Source organism: Nomascus leucogenys, chromosome 17, assembly GCF_006542625.1.
Source record: "Nomascus leucogenys isolate Asia chromosome 17, Asia_NLE_v1, whole genome shotgun sequence".
NCBI lineage: Eukaryota > Metazoa > Chordata > Mammalia > Primates > Hylobatidae > Nomascus > Nomascus leucogenys.
Genome location: NC_044397.1, coordinates 94,347,938 through 94,361,170, shown reverse-complemented (window position 1 = coordinate 94,361,170; position 13,233 = coordinate 94,347,938). Strand labels below are relative to the sequence as shown.

Here is a 13,233-nt window from a genome sequence, read left to right as displayed (position 1 = left end):
CGTGTTTTTCTCTCTGATTGGGAAAAGGTGGATTGGACAGAGGAAGGACAGCCCAGGGTTATAAGCTCAGCTCCAGTACAGCGTGAGCCCCCCAGGCAGCATGAGTCGATGGGACCGGACCTGCCTGCGTGGGGTACAGAGGGGCCTGCAGCCGGTGGGACAGTGCTGCACTCAGCTGTGCCTCTCAAGCCCTCCACTGGACATGGCTGGGTAGTCAGTAGTGGGGGCGAGTCTTGGCTGGCAGCTCCTGAGATATGTAGAATATTTGAAAATTCACCTATGGGCTGACCTGAACCCACCTGGGCTTGAAACCAACGGTCCAAAGTTTGGAGTGTGGTCTGAAGGAAGGAGACCACTACTACTCCTGCTGCCTTCCTCCCACCACCTTGCCTAGTTCACGAGACAGGAGGAGAGAAAATGCAAAAAGTTGGGAAAAAAACAAAAGTAAGATAAATAGCCAGACAATCTTGGCACCACCACCCGGTGCAAGGAGTTAAAAAAAAAGTAATGATATCAACCCCTGACCTAAACTACTGGTGTTACTGTAAATTCCAGACACTGTATGAAAAAGCATTATTGTAAAACTTTTTGTTCTGTTAGCTGATGCATGTAGCCCCCAGTCACGTTTCCCACGCTTGCTTGATGTATCACCACCCTTTCACCCTTAAAGTTGTAAGCCTTTAAAAAGGCCAAGAATTTCTTTTTCGGGGAGCTCGGCTCTTAAGACGTGAGTCTGCTGACGCTGCCAGCTGAATAAAAACCTCTTCTTTAATTCAGTGTCTGAGGAGTTTTGTCTGCAGCTCATCCTGCTACAGTCTGGCTGCTAGGTGGCCGCCGGAGGCCTCTGGGCAGCACTGGCCAGGTTCACTTCAGCGTGAACAGCAGAAGCTTGTATGGGACCCAGCTTCAAAGGCCCACCCCAGGTCCAGCTTGAGGAGAGGGAGGGAAGGCGTGTGCAGGCAGGGCTCATTGTAGTCTCCGTTGTCAGCATTCGGAATTCTTTTTATTTTTTATTTATTTATTTTTAGATGGAGTCTCGCTCTGTCGCCCAGGCTGGGGTGCAGTGGTGCGATCTCTGCTCACTGCAAGCTCTGCCTCCCAGGTTCGCGCCATTCTCCTGCCTCAGCCTCCCGAGCAGCTGGGACTACAGGCGCCCGCCACCACGCCCGGCTGATTTTTTTGTATTTTTAGTAGAGACGGGGTTTCACCGTGTTAGCCAGGATGGTCTCAATCTCCTGACCTTGTGATCTGCCCGTCTCGGCCTCCCAAAGTGCTGGGATTACAGGCTTGAGCCACTGCGCCCGGCCTTTTTTTTTTTTTTTTTTTTTTTTTTTGAGACAGACTCTCCTTCTGTAGCCCAGGCTGGAGTTCAGTGGCACGATCTCGGCTCACTGCAGCCTCTGCCTCCCAGGTTAAAGCAACTCTCCTGCCCCAGCCTCCCGAGTAGCTGGGATTAACAGAAGCACGCCACCACGCCTGGTTAATTTTTGTATTTTTAGTCGAAACAGGATTTCACCATGTTGGCCAGGCTGGTCTCGAATTCCCAACCTCAGGTGATCCTCCTTCCTCGGCCTCCGAAAGTGCTGTGCTCCAGCCTGGGCGACAGAGCGAGACTGTTGTCTCAAAAAAAACCCAAAAAACCAAAAAAAAAAATTGCTGAGGTGTTAGGTGGTTTTCGCCTCAGATAAGCAAAGTGGGAAATGAGTGGATGCCCCGCTGAAACAGCTTTATCTGCAACATGGTTTTCAACCCTGAGCATTAGAAATCAAAAGTGCTAGTGGTGCACCGTGGTGCACACTTGAAGTCTTTATCGAGGCCCCGTCTAAAAAAAAAACAAATGGAGCTGGGCGCAGTGGTTCACACCTGTAATCCCAGCACTTTGGGAGGCCGAGGCGGGCAGATCACGAGACCAGGAGATCAAGACCATCCTGGCTAACATGGTGAAACCCCGTCTCTACTAAAAACACAAAAAATTAACTGGGCGTGGTGGCGGTCACCTTTAGTCCCAGCTACTCGAGAGGCTGAGGCAGGAGAACGGCGTGAACCCGGGAGGCGGAGCTTGCCGTGAGCCGAGATTGTTGCACTGTACTGCAGCCTGGGGGACAGAGCGAGACTCCTTTTCAAAAAAAAAAAAAAAAAAAAAAGAAATGACAGAGCTTTTGAGCTACCAGGTCCATCTGCAGAGCAAATGACACAGAGATGTGTGGGGCCGCGCCCATCATGGGGCAGCTAGCCGGGAACAAGCCCCAGGGCCCCTCCCTGAGGAAAGCGGAATGGGAATGGGTGCCGGGCCTCACTTCACTTTTGCAGAGCTTTACTGGCACCCAGCTGTGCCCATTCATACCTGTATTACTTCTGCCAGGCAGACGCTGAAAACTTACTGTCCGGACCTTTACAGGAAGTTTCCTGTCCATAAAAGCCCTCCCTGCACACGCCCCTGCCTGGCCAGCACGTGGCTGCTAATGGGTACTTCCCTTGGTTTTCTGCAGTTGGAATCCAGCATGTGTGATCAGGGAAAATATGTATTAGTATTTAAAGCAAAAAGATACCCCCGGTTCAGAGAGACACATGTCTTGGTGGCCAGGTGGTGCCCTGGGTCCACAAGCATTTGGGGGGTGTCCAGGAGGTGGGGTGGGAGCCTCTAACTAGCCCTACGGTGCCCACTGGCCAGGCCTGTCTCTGCCACCATGTCTCGGACGGAGTTGGCCGCCGGCTGAGGCAGGGCCATCCGCTCTGCCCGCTCCTCAGCGAGCCAGGAGCAGGCCAGGCTCCCGTGGTCCCTCCATCAGTGTTCCAGTCGGTCTGGGCCAGCCCCCCGGGCCGCTAGGCGGGGTCCAGCCTGGCCTTCCAGGGCCCCTCAGGTCCTGGGGTTCCCGCCTGGCCCGCCGCTTCTCACATCCCCGCGGCCTCCCGCCTGGACGGCAGTTTACACTGAACCCGGCGCCCTCCCCTGACTTCTGAAGCAGGAGTCCTGGGTGGCCCCGAAGCCTCCCCCGCAGCCGCACGCCTTCGTCCCTGCTCCAGGGTTCAGCTGAGGCACCTGCTGGAGGCGGCCTGTCCCCGCCGCCCTGTTAAAGCGGCGCCCCTTTCTCCGGCCGCTCGTTCTTTGGTTTCCAGGAACTTAACACAATTCATAACACCCCTCTCAGCCCCCATCCTGCCCGGGCCCCATCTTCCACCCCATCATCCAGCCCTCGACCCGCGCAGCCGCCTGCGCCCTCCTCTCCCGGCACCGCCCACGGCCTGTTCTTCCCGCAGCCGCCAGAGGGCGCCCGCGAGCCTGGAGCCGGGCGCGGCCCTGCTCTGCCCACAGCCCGCGGAGGCTCCCACCTCCCGCAGGGCCTGCGCGACCTGCCCCGGGGCCTCCCAGCCCTCACTGCCCTCGCGGGCTGCACTCTCCCCCAACACTCCCCAGGGTTGTTCGGCCTCCCCAGCAGCTCCCCATGCCCTGCCCGCCCCGCTGGCGTCTCTCCCAGCCCGCTGCAGTCCCCTAGTTCACGTCAGCTTCCCAAGGGCCGGGATTTTGTTTTGTTCATTGCAGGGGGCCCAGCACACAGTAGGTGCTTAATAAATGCTTTTTGCATGAATGTCCGCGTTCGGTGTCGCCCCCTTACGGCGGCTCCCCGCGCGCCCAGCTCGGCGCCCAGCAAGCCTTGTGTGCGCAGGTGATGTTTGCTGAATGACTAATGAACCTCAGCGCGCCAGGCCGGGCTGATTCGGGGGTGGTTCCGAGCTTCCGCTGGGTGACCGTCCGCGTGCAGCGGACCGCAGCCGCAGGGCAACGCCGCCTCTGGCTCTTCGCAACCCCCATTCCCCGTGGGACCTCTCGTGCCCCCACCCCCACCCGGCCTCCTCTCCGCCGCCTCGGGCCCCCCAGCCTCCTCCGCATTAGAACCCCCCACCGTGGTCGGACCCGGACCCTGGCGCCGCTCGGCCCACGCGACTCCCCTCCCCTCTCTCCTATCCCCGGAACTCCCGCCGCCCCTCCGCAGCCTCGGTCCCGCGAGACTCCCCAGCCCCCGCGAGCACCTCCAGACCCCACGGGACGCCCTCGCCCCTTTCGGGAGGAGCCCCGCCCCGGGCCCGCGGACTGACCCCTCCCGCCCCTCTCCGCGCAGGCGCAGAGCGGCCCCGGCCGCGTCCCGCACCCCCACCCTGGCGGCCGAGGGGCGGGGCGCGGCGGGTCCGGGGCGGCCGCGGCTCCATGGGGCTCCTGGGGCTCCTGAGCCTGCTGCACTCGGCCTTCTTCGGGGACCAGGTAGGGCGCGGGGGTCGGGCCGCTGGGGAGGGCTCCGGGCCGCGCAGGAACGGGGCGGGGTCCACACCGCGGGAACAGCGGGCGCGGCGGCGGGGTCTCACGGGGCGAGAGCGCGGAGGCTGCAGAGTCGGGGGTCTTGTGCCGTCGCCGTAGAGACCGTTGCCGGGGAAACCGCCTCGGGAGGTTGGCGGGGATGGGAGCCCCTCTGGTGCGCCGCTGCGACCCCCACCCCCGGGTCTGCGCAAGCGCAGCGCTCGCCCAGCCCAGCCCTCGGCCTCTGCAGGAGACCCTCGGACCCCGCCTCACTGCGCCGACGCCGAGGCTGCGCCAGCTGGGGCGGCGGGGGCGGCTGCGGCGGCTGCGGGGGCATCCTGCGGAGGCTCGGCCCTGCGCAGGGTGGGGGCCTGGGCCACGCCCTGAGCGTCTTTGGGCCTCAGTTTCCCCTTCTGGGCGCGAGCGTATGGCCTGCTTTGACGTTTGCCGCCGCTGCTGTTCGTATCCGTCCGCTCCCGACCCCCAGCGCTTCTCCAGCCTCCGGAATCGTCTGAATTTTGCGGCGCTGACATCCCTCATTGGAGGGGAAACTGAGGCTTGGGAGTGCAGCGGGGAGCCCAAGGTCACGCTTCGAGGCCGGAGCCTCGTTGCGGAGCGAAGGCGCGCACAAGAGAACGCGGGGCAGGGGCCGGGGAGCTGTCCGCGGTGCTGACGGAGGCGAACGTCTGCCGACGCGCCGCCGGGGAAACTGAGGCCCATAGCGGCGGTCAGGCTTCAGGGCGCGGCCTGGACCGGCCTACCCCACCCCTCCCCCACCTCCAGTGGCCTCCTCACCGGTCAGGGCCCTGCCCGGCCACCCAGCGGGCGGCGGGCCCGTGTCTATCCTCCCGCGATGACCTGGTGCCTTCTCTGTCCCCACCCAGCTCCCCATGGGGGCCGCCCCTGTTTCTGCCTCTAGCCCGGGGCACAGAGGAGGCATCAAGGGGGCGGGGACAGCTCGAGGTCAGACTCAGAAGGCTCAAAGACACTCCCAAGAGTGAGCTCTGTGCCAGGCTGCGGACTTGTGGGAGGTGTCACAGGACAGGGGTGGGGGAGTGAGCATTTCACGGAACCGCCCCTTCAGCCCAGCAGCAGTAGGGGGCGTGGAGGACCCCAGGGAGGAGCCTGGGCCGGGGTCTTGGGCTAGGCCCTGCGTTCTGCAATGGGAGAAGGGGGAGACCTCTCTCAGCCTCCTGAAGTCCTAGGGGGCTGTGGGGGGTTCTTGTGGCTCTAAAATGTCTAGTGATGTCTGAGTGTGGCTGTGGTTCAAGGATTTACAGGGTCAAGGATTTTAGTGTGTGGGGGGGATTGTTCAGGGACATACTGTTTTGGAGATTTGGGGCCAAGGGCATCTTGTCTTGGGGTGTCAGCCCCCGTGTACCCTCAGCCCTCCAGGCCCTGGCCACCCCCAGAGGGATATGGAGGGAGGCTCAGTGTGACTCCGGAGGCCTAGCTGGCACAGGTGAACTCAGGCAACGTGTTCCCTGGCCTAGGCCTCAGTTTCCCCAAGTATACAAGGAGAGGACTGACCTTGGATCCCCCAAACCCCTGCCTGATGGAGGCCTGGGGAGCTGAGACATCTGAAACTAAACAGGGAGGTGGGACTTAGTTCCTCTTTGGGGAGAGGCAGGGATTATCCAACCCACCCTCCAGTAAACAAGACTGGAAACTGAGGCCAGAGAGAGACATGCCCAGGGGGACACAGGGACGGCAAGGCTGACCTGAAGCCAGGGCCCTGGGCTCTGCATCCCCCACCCCATTTCAGCCTCGCCCAGCTCTGCCCTGGCTTGACCTGTCAAACCCCGCCACGCGCCCTACCCCATGGCTCCACCAGACACCCCCTGTGTCCCAAGCACGCACTGATTTTCCCTCAGCCTGTAATACCTCTCCTCCTGATCACTGCTGTTCACTTCTCAAGGCAGCCTTCTAGCCTCCAGAAAAAAAATCCCCTTCTAGGCGGGCGGATCATGAGGTCAGGAGTTTGAGACCAGCCCGACTAACATGGTGAAACCCCATCTCTATTAAAAATACAAAAATTAGCTGGCATGGTGACACGTGCCTATAATCCCAGTTACTGAGGAGGCTGAGGCAGGAGAATCACTTGAACCCAGGAGGCGGAGGTTGCAGTGAGCCGAGATCGGGCCACTGCACTCCAGCCTGGGGGACAGAGCGAGACTCCGTCTCAGAAAAAAAAAAAAAAAAAAAAAAAGGCTGGGCGTGGTGGCTCACGCTTGTAATCCCCGCACTTTGGGAGGCTGAGGCGGGCAGATCACGAGGTCAGCAGATCGAGACCATCCTGGCTAACACGGTGAAACCCCGTCTCTACTAAAAATACAAAAAATTAGCCGGGCGAGGTAGCGGGCGCCTGTAGTCCCAGCTGCTGGGGAGGCTGAGGCGGGAGAATGGCGTGAACCCGGGAGGTGGAGCTTGCAGTGAGCTGAGATAGAGCCCCTGCACTCCAGCCTGGGCAACAGAGCAAGACTCCATCTCAAAAAAAAAAAAAAAAGAAAAAAGAAAATTCCCTGTGTCTGCCCACTGCATTGCCTCCCCAGACCCAACCAGTGGGCACAGCTGCGTCCAGCTCTGGGGGCTCCCAGACAGCCAGGCCTAAGTGCTGTCAGCCCCCGGCAATGCTGGCCTAGGACAAGGCCCTCGGGTCTTCAGCTCAAGGCACAACAGGAAACAGCATAGGTCCTCCCTTGCCTTTGTCTGCGGGGCCTTGAATGCTCAGACCTTCCCACCCTCTCCTGTCATTCCCTGCACCAGCCCTTGCAGAACCTTCCGCCTCCTCCCCATTTTACAGAGGAGGAAACAGAGTTGAGCGGCGAATGATTTGCCCTGGCTGCCCAGCACGGAAAAAAATCACGTCTTCTGGCCCCAGTCGCCTCCCTTTCTGTGCTGTGAGTCTGTGTCCGAGCTGCAGGTAGGGGCTCTGTGCGTTAAACCTTCAAATGGCTTCCAGGGACCCATGGAGGATCCAGGACACCTGGAGATGGCGACTCCTGGGACCCCTGGCCCTTCCCTCCTCTGGCCTTCGGTCCACGAGGGTGAATTATGTGTGCAACCGACCAGGGGCAGAGACACATGGAGACAGAGATTGAGAGACAGAGAACAGAGGGGGAGACAGACAGAGAGAGGGACCTGAAGAGCAACGGAGTTACAGGAGGACCTGACGCTCCGTTGGGGAGACAGGGAGAAATGTGGGGAGATGCAGCGTCGCAGGTGCTCCCCAGTGGCCCTGCCCCTCCTCCCCTCTCCCGTCCCCACCAGGCAGGACCCTCAGGGAGCTCCAGCCTGGACCCAAACCCTGTCCCACCCTGATGCATCTGCACCAGGCCAGGCTGGACCTGTGGGGTGGGGGCAGACCTGGCCCAAGCCCGGCCACTGCCCTGGAAACCCCTCCCCCGCCAAGATGCTGATGTAACATCCAGGATTTGATGTTTTACTCTCCAATTCTGCAGATCCAGACGCAGGAGGTTTTAAGAGGCCGTTGCATCCTGCAATAAAGTGGGGGACACAGGAATCTTGGCCCTCGGGGCACCCCCTTCCCTCGGGGGTTTCTCCCCCCGCACTCACAGCCCGAGCCCGCGCGGAGGCCCGACGCCCCTCGGCCGCCGCCGGTCCCCGCCCCGGGCCGCCATTGGCTGTTGCCATGGCACCAGCCCGTCTTCCCGTGCCTTCATTGGCTGTCTCACCCGCATCCCTCATCCCGCATCCTCCCCCGCTCGCGGTGGTCTCGCCCAGCGCTAGGAGCAGCGGCGCCGCCTGCCCAGGCCGGGACCGGGCTTTGTCCGCCCCGGAGCCCCTGCCCGCGCCGCGGAGACCCCGGAGCCCGCGTGCTCCGAGGCCACCCCGGGCCGGGATTTCCGGTGGGGCCCGCGGAGCTGCGCAGAGGGAGGAGGCCCCAGACCCGGGCGCCCCGCCAGCCCAGCTGCAAGTAAGCGGGTGTGTGTCCTCGGGGAGGAGGGCAGGGGGCGCGACCTCCACCTCGCGTCGGAGTTTCCATCCCCGTCTCTCGGCATTGCCCGTCAGCACAGACTCTGGACCCTCCGTTTCCCCAGGGTGGGAGCTGGAGGGGAAACTGAGTCCCGGTGAGCTGGGCGTCAGCGTCTCTGCAGCCGGTCCTGCGCACACACCCACTCACGGGCTTCATCATCCGGACCTCCATGAGGTGATCCGAGGGAGGGATGGGCAGGCCTGCTGTGTGTCTTCAGGGGTGTTGCTGCACCTCTCTGGGCGTCAGTTTCCCTTTCTGGAAAGAGGGGGTTTGGATTAAAGGAAGGAGAAAGGCCCCTTTGGGCCTGGCTTCCCACACCTGTGCCTCCCTCTCCTGAAATGCAGCCCACTCAATAAGACCAGCCCCCAGTCATGGTGCCTTCAGGGAGTGATCTCTCAGGAAGGCCCCCAGGAGGCTGCACGATGCAACCTGGGGGTGAAAGGTAGGCAGAAGAGCTTCGTGGAAGAAGCTGCACTGTGTGGGATGGCAGGACTTAGAAAAGGTGCTCTAGGGAGGGCAACTGCACGTGCAAAGGCCTGAGAGGAGAGAGCCTCCGGCTTCTAAGTGAGTCGCGGTGTACATGGAGGAGTCAGAGCTTATCCTGAGGGCATTGGGGAGCCATGGAAGGTGTTTGAGCATGGGAGAAATGGGATCTGACTTGTGACATTTAAAGCTCCCTCTGGCTGTGCACGGGGGATTGTGGGAGGCCAGGAAGAGGCTGATCAGAATGTCCTGACAGAGGGGTGCCAGGAGCTGGGGGAGGCACGATCCCGCTGGGCAGAGCTTGGAGGGACTAGCTCAGTCTGATGAGGATGCAGAAGTGACCATCGAATGTGGGGAGAGGGAAGGTGTCTGAGGCTTGGCTTGGGTCAGCTGAGAAGAGCCATGTGGGGGAGGCCTGGGTTTGGGGAGCAGGAGGCAGACATGTGTTGCTTTGCACGTCATCTGGTCCTTCCACCTGGCTGGGCATGGGATGGTGACCTCAGCTGGAACATGGGGCTCGAGCCAGACCCCAGGGTCTCCCTGTATGTAGCCCGAAACCCCAAGCCTGTTCCCCGCCAGGGACCTGAACAGCCTTGGACATCATCGGATCAGGGTGGGAGGTGACGGCTGCCAGCCTCTGCCACCTGACTTCCAGTCCCTGTGCCCCTCCCACCCTGCCCTTGGGCACTCCTGCCCTGCAGGTTCCTCAGAGGGGCAATCTGAGGCCAGAGAGGGGCGGGTCTTGTCGGGCCTGCAGCCTGGACATTCCAGCCCCTCTGGGGCGCGTCTGGGTGCCAGACCTTGGTTCCTAGGGCTTGTTTCTCCCTCTGGGAACAGCCAAATGGTGGTCCCTGAGACTCAGGACAGACCAAGAAGGAGCCAGATGACATGGCAAGCCACACACTGGGTCCCCTGAGCAGGACGGGACAGCCTGACCCATCCTCCCACCTGGAACTGAGCCCCCACCCCTACTCCTGTCCCAGCTGTACCCCTGGTGACATTTGGGTGGGAGGGGAGGGGATGGGGGGCACCTGGGGGTCAGAGAACGAATGATGGGTGAATACATGTATGTGGCCAGGTGGAGGAGGGAGGGGAGGAGCAGGTGGGCCGGATAGGGCCGGTGTGAGGAGGGGGCTCAGGCTGGCAGGGGGAGGTGGCAGAGGGATGGGCTGCCATTGGTGCGTCTGAGACAAAGGCGGAGGGAGGAGGCGAGCGCTGATGGGAAAGGAACAAAGAGGGAAGGGGGGCGTGAAGGGGGGCTCCGGCGGGAGGGCCGAGCCGAGGGAGGAGGCGCCGGCCAGCTGGACAGAGGGAGGAGGCCTGGCCGGAGCCAGAGGACGGCCAGAGGCACAAAGAAGCTAGCGGCACTGGCAGAGCCAAGGGATGGGGCAGGGGCTGCCGGTGCCAGCAGGGACCAGCTGAAGGCTGTGCAGGGGGTGCGGGCCACACAGGTAGCCACCCTGAGCCCAGCCACCGATGGAGGGGGCGTGGGCTGCTGCGGTGATGGCAGTGGGCTTGGGTCCATCTGTCCTGCCGTTTCTGCACATCTTAGTGTCACCCACTGGCCTTCATGGCGTTTGCATTGTCCGTCGGCAGGGACGGCTGGTGGTCTGTCCGCCCCGTGTGTCTGGCTGTCAGCCTCTGGGCAGGCTTGCTTTTGTGGGGGAGGGTCCCGTCTGTCTGTCTGTCGCCCTCTCTGGCTGTGAGCCTGGGGGTGCTGGGCTGGCCAGTCGGCTAGCTGGGTTAGGCTGTCCCAGCTGTCTGTGTGTTTGTCCAGCTGTCAGGATGTGTCCTGGGGGCTGGGAAGGAGAGGCCGACCCATCGTCTGTCGGTCGGCTGGTCAGTTGGACGTTCACCTGTCTGTACGTCTGTCTGCTGGCCCCTCTGTCTCCCATTGGGGCCATCTCTCACTCCACCTGCCCCTCTGTGCCCCGGATTCCCTGGCCAGCACCACATGGGCCTGTACTTGTCCACACCAGTGACTCCTGCCTGAGACCCCCAACCCAGGATCAGGCAGGAGGGCTGGGGCTTAGGTCAGGGCCGTCTGTCAGGAAGGCATCACCGCGCCCTCCCCAGACCATCAGCTGAACCCTCTGACCCTGTGATCCCAGACGCTGCAGGAGCTGAAGATGGCGAGCTCCGTGGCGCCCTACGAGCAGCTGGTGCGGCAGGTGGAGGCCTTGAAGGCTGAGAACAGCCACCTGAGGCAGGAGCTAAGGGACAACTCCAGCCACCTGTCCAAGCTGGAGACAGAGACGTCGGGCATGAAGGTGGGGGCCTACATGGAGGAGGTGGGCTGGGGTCCCGGGGGGTGGCCCCCGGCAGCCCAGTGCAGTGGCCGATGCCTTCCCGCCCCTGCAGGAGGTCCTGAAGCACCTACAGGGAAAACTGGAGCAGGAGGCCCGAGTGCTGGTGTCCTCGGGGCAGACGGAGGTGCTGGAGCAGCTGAAGGGTGAGCGGTGGGGCCACCCGCAGAGGGAGCGGGGGAGGCTGGGGGGAAAGGCAGGCAGGGCCGCTGACCTCCGTGCTCTCCCCGCCCATCCAGCCCTACAGATGGACATTACCAGCCTGTACAACCTCAAGTTCCAGGCGCCCACCCTGGGCCCGGAGCCTGCCGCCCGCACCCCCGAGGGCAGCCCAGTACACGGCTCCGGGCCCTCCAAGGACAGCTTTGGGGAGCTGAGCCGGGCCACCATCCGGCTGCTGGAGGAACTGGACCGGGAACGGTGAGTGGGCGTGGGAACCCAGCCTTGGGCAGCTGGCGCATGACTCCGTCCCCAGCGGGCTCTGCCCTCTAATTCGCCCACCAGCATATGTCTCCGCCCACACCTCACACGCCCCACCCGGTTGCATATGGCACCGCCCACCGAACAACCCCGCCCACCTCGGAGCTTCTTCCCCACGTGGCCTCCCTCCCCGTCTCTAGCCCGGCTGACCTCTGCTGGAGTGCAGAGAGGATGGGGGACGTTCCTGGCTGAGGGAAAGGCTCCTTGGAGACGTCCCCAGGGGTCCGCGACACGCAGGCGTCGCCAGGGACTGGGCTGTGTCCGGTGCCAGGGCTCAGCCAGGCCTGGAGCCAGAGGGGCTCAAAGCAGTCTTTGTAGAGAGAGAGCTGTGGCCCAAGAAACGTGGGCCCAGGGCCAGCAGAGGCAGGCAGGGTCCGGGCACCCTGTGCAGCTGGGAGGGGTCATGTGGGGTCAGATGGGGCCATTGAAGAGCAGCATGGAGTTGTCTGTGCTCTGCTGTGGGACCTCACTCAGCTCCCCTAAACCCTCCCAGCCTAAGACTCCTGCCCTGTAAAACGGGAATGGCCATGTCTCCCATGGGGTTAAGGGAAACCTCTGTTGCACCTGGGGCACTTTGAGCCTGAAGCTACCTTGTAAGCTGGAGGGAGGTTAGCAAGTATGGGAGAAGTGTTAGAGGCAGAACAGCCTCCCTCAGTCTTTCTTCAAGGAGGAGAATTTCGAGAGGAATTGCTTTCTCTCTCTCTCTCTCTTTTTTCTGTTTAATACATATAGTTTGAGACAGAGTCTCACTCTGTCAGCCAGGCTGGAGTGCAGTGGTATGATCATGGCTCACTGCAGCCTCGAACTCCCGGGTTCAGGTGATTCTCCCACAGCCTCCCATGTCAGGGAGTAGCTGGGACCACAGGTGCGCACTATCGTGCCTGGCTAATTTTTTGCACTTTTTTTTTTTTTTTTTTTTGAGACGGAGTCTCGCTCTGTCACCCAGGCTGGAGTGCAGTGGCGCGATCTCGGCTCACTGCAAGCTCTGCCTCCCGGGTTCACGCCATTCTGCTGCCTCAGCCTCCTGAGTAGCTGGGACTACAGGTGCCTGCCACCACGCCCGGCTAATTTTGTTTTTGTATTGTTAGTAGAGACGGGGTTTCACCGTGTCAGCCAGGATGGTCTCCATCTCCTGACCTCGTGATCCGCCCGCCTTGGCCTCCCAAAGTGCTGGGATTACAGGTGTGAGCCACCGTGCCCGGCCAATTTTTTGTACTTTTTGTAGAGATGGGAGTTTTACTATATTGCCCAGGCTGGTCTCGAGCTCCTAGGCTTAAGCGAGCAATTTGCCCGCAACCACCTCCACTGCTCCTGGCCTTTGTTTGTTCATTGAGATACGGTCTCGCTGTCACCCAGGCTGGTGTGTGGTGGTGCAGTCATGGCTCACTACAGTCTCAAGTGACCCTCCCGCCTCAGCCTCCTGAGTAGCTGGGACTAAAGGCACCCATCACCACGACCGGCTATTTTTTTTTGAGACAAAGTTTCCTTCTTGTTGCCCAGGCTGGAGTGCAATGGTGCGATCTCAGCTCACTGAAACCTCTGCCTCCCTGGTTCAAGCGATTCTCCTGCCTGACACTCCCAAGTAGCTGGGATTACAGGCATGTGCCACCACGCCCGGCTAATTTTGTATTTTTAGTAGAGACGGGGTTTCTCCATATTGGTCAGGCTGGTCTCGA

The 13,233-nt window shown here is 61.5% G+C and overlaps 1 protein-coding gene across 5 annotated transcripts in view; it reads left to right on the top strand.

The window, feature by feature from the left end:
• The first annotated feature begins 4,071 nt into the window (after window positions 1-4,071).
• Window positions 4,072-13,233, top strand: part of APC2 (APC regulator of WNT signaling pathway 2) — a 27,002-nt gene continuing 17,840 nt past the window's right edge. For 2 of the 5 annotated variants that reach the window (XM_030796380.1, XM_030796379.1), the window contains exons 1-4: window positions 6,774-8,228; window positions 10,883-11,041; window positions 11,133-11,223; window positions 11,317-11,497. In XM_030796380.1, the coding sequence (XP_030652240.1) occupies window positions 7,944-8,228; window positions 10,883-11,041; window positions 11,133-11,223; window positions 11,317-11,497 (716 nt within the window). In that variant the 5' untranslated portion in view covers window positions 6,774-7,943. The other 3 variants (XM_030796381.1, XM_030796382.1, XM_030796384.1) reach the window with 3 other exon arrangements.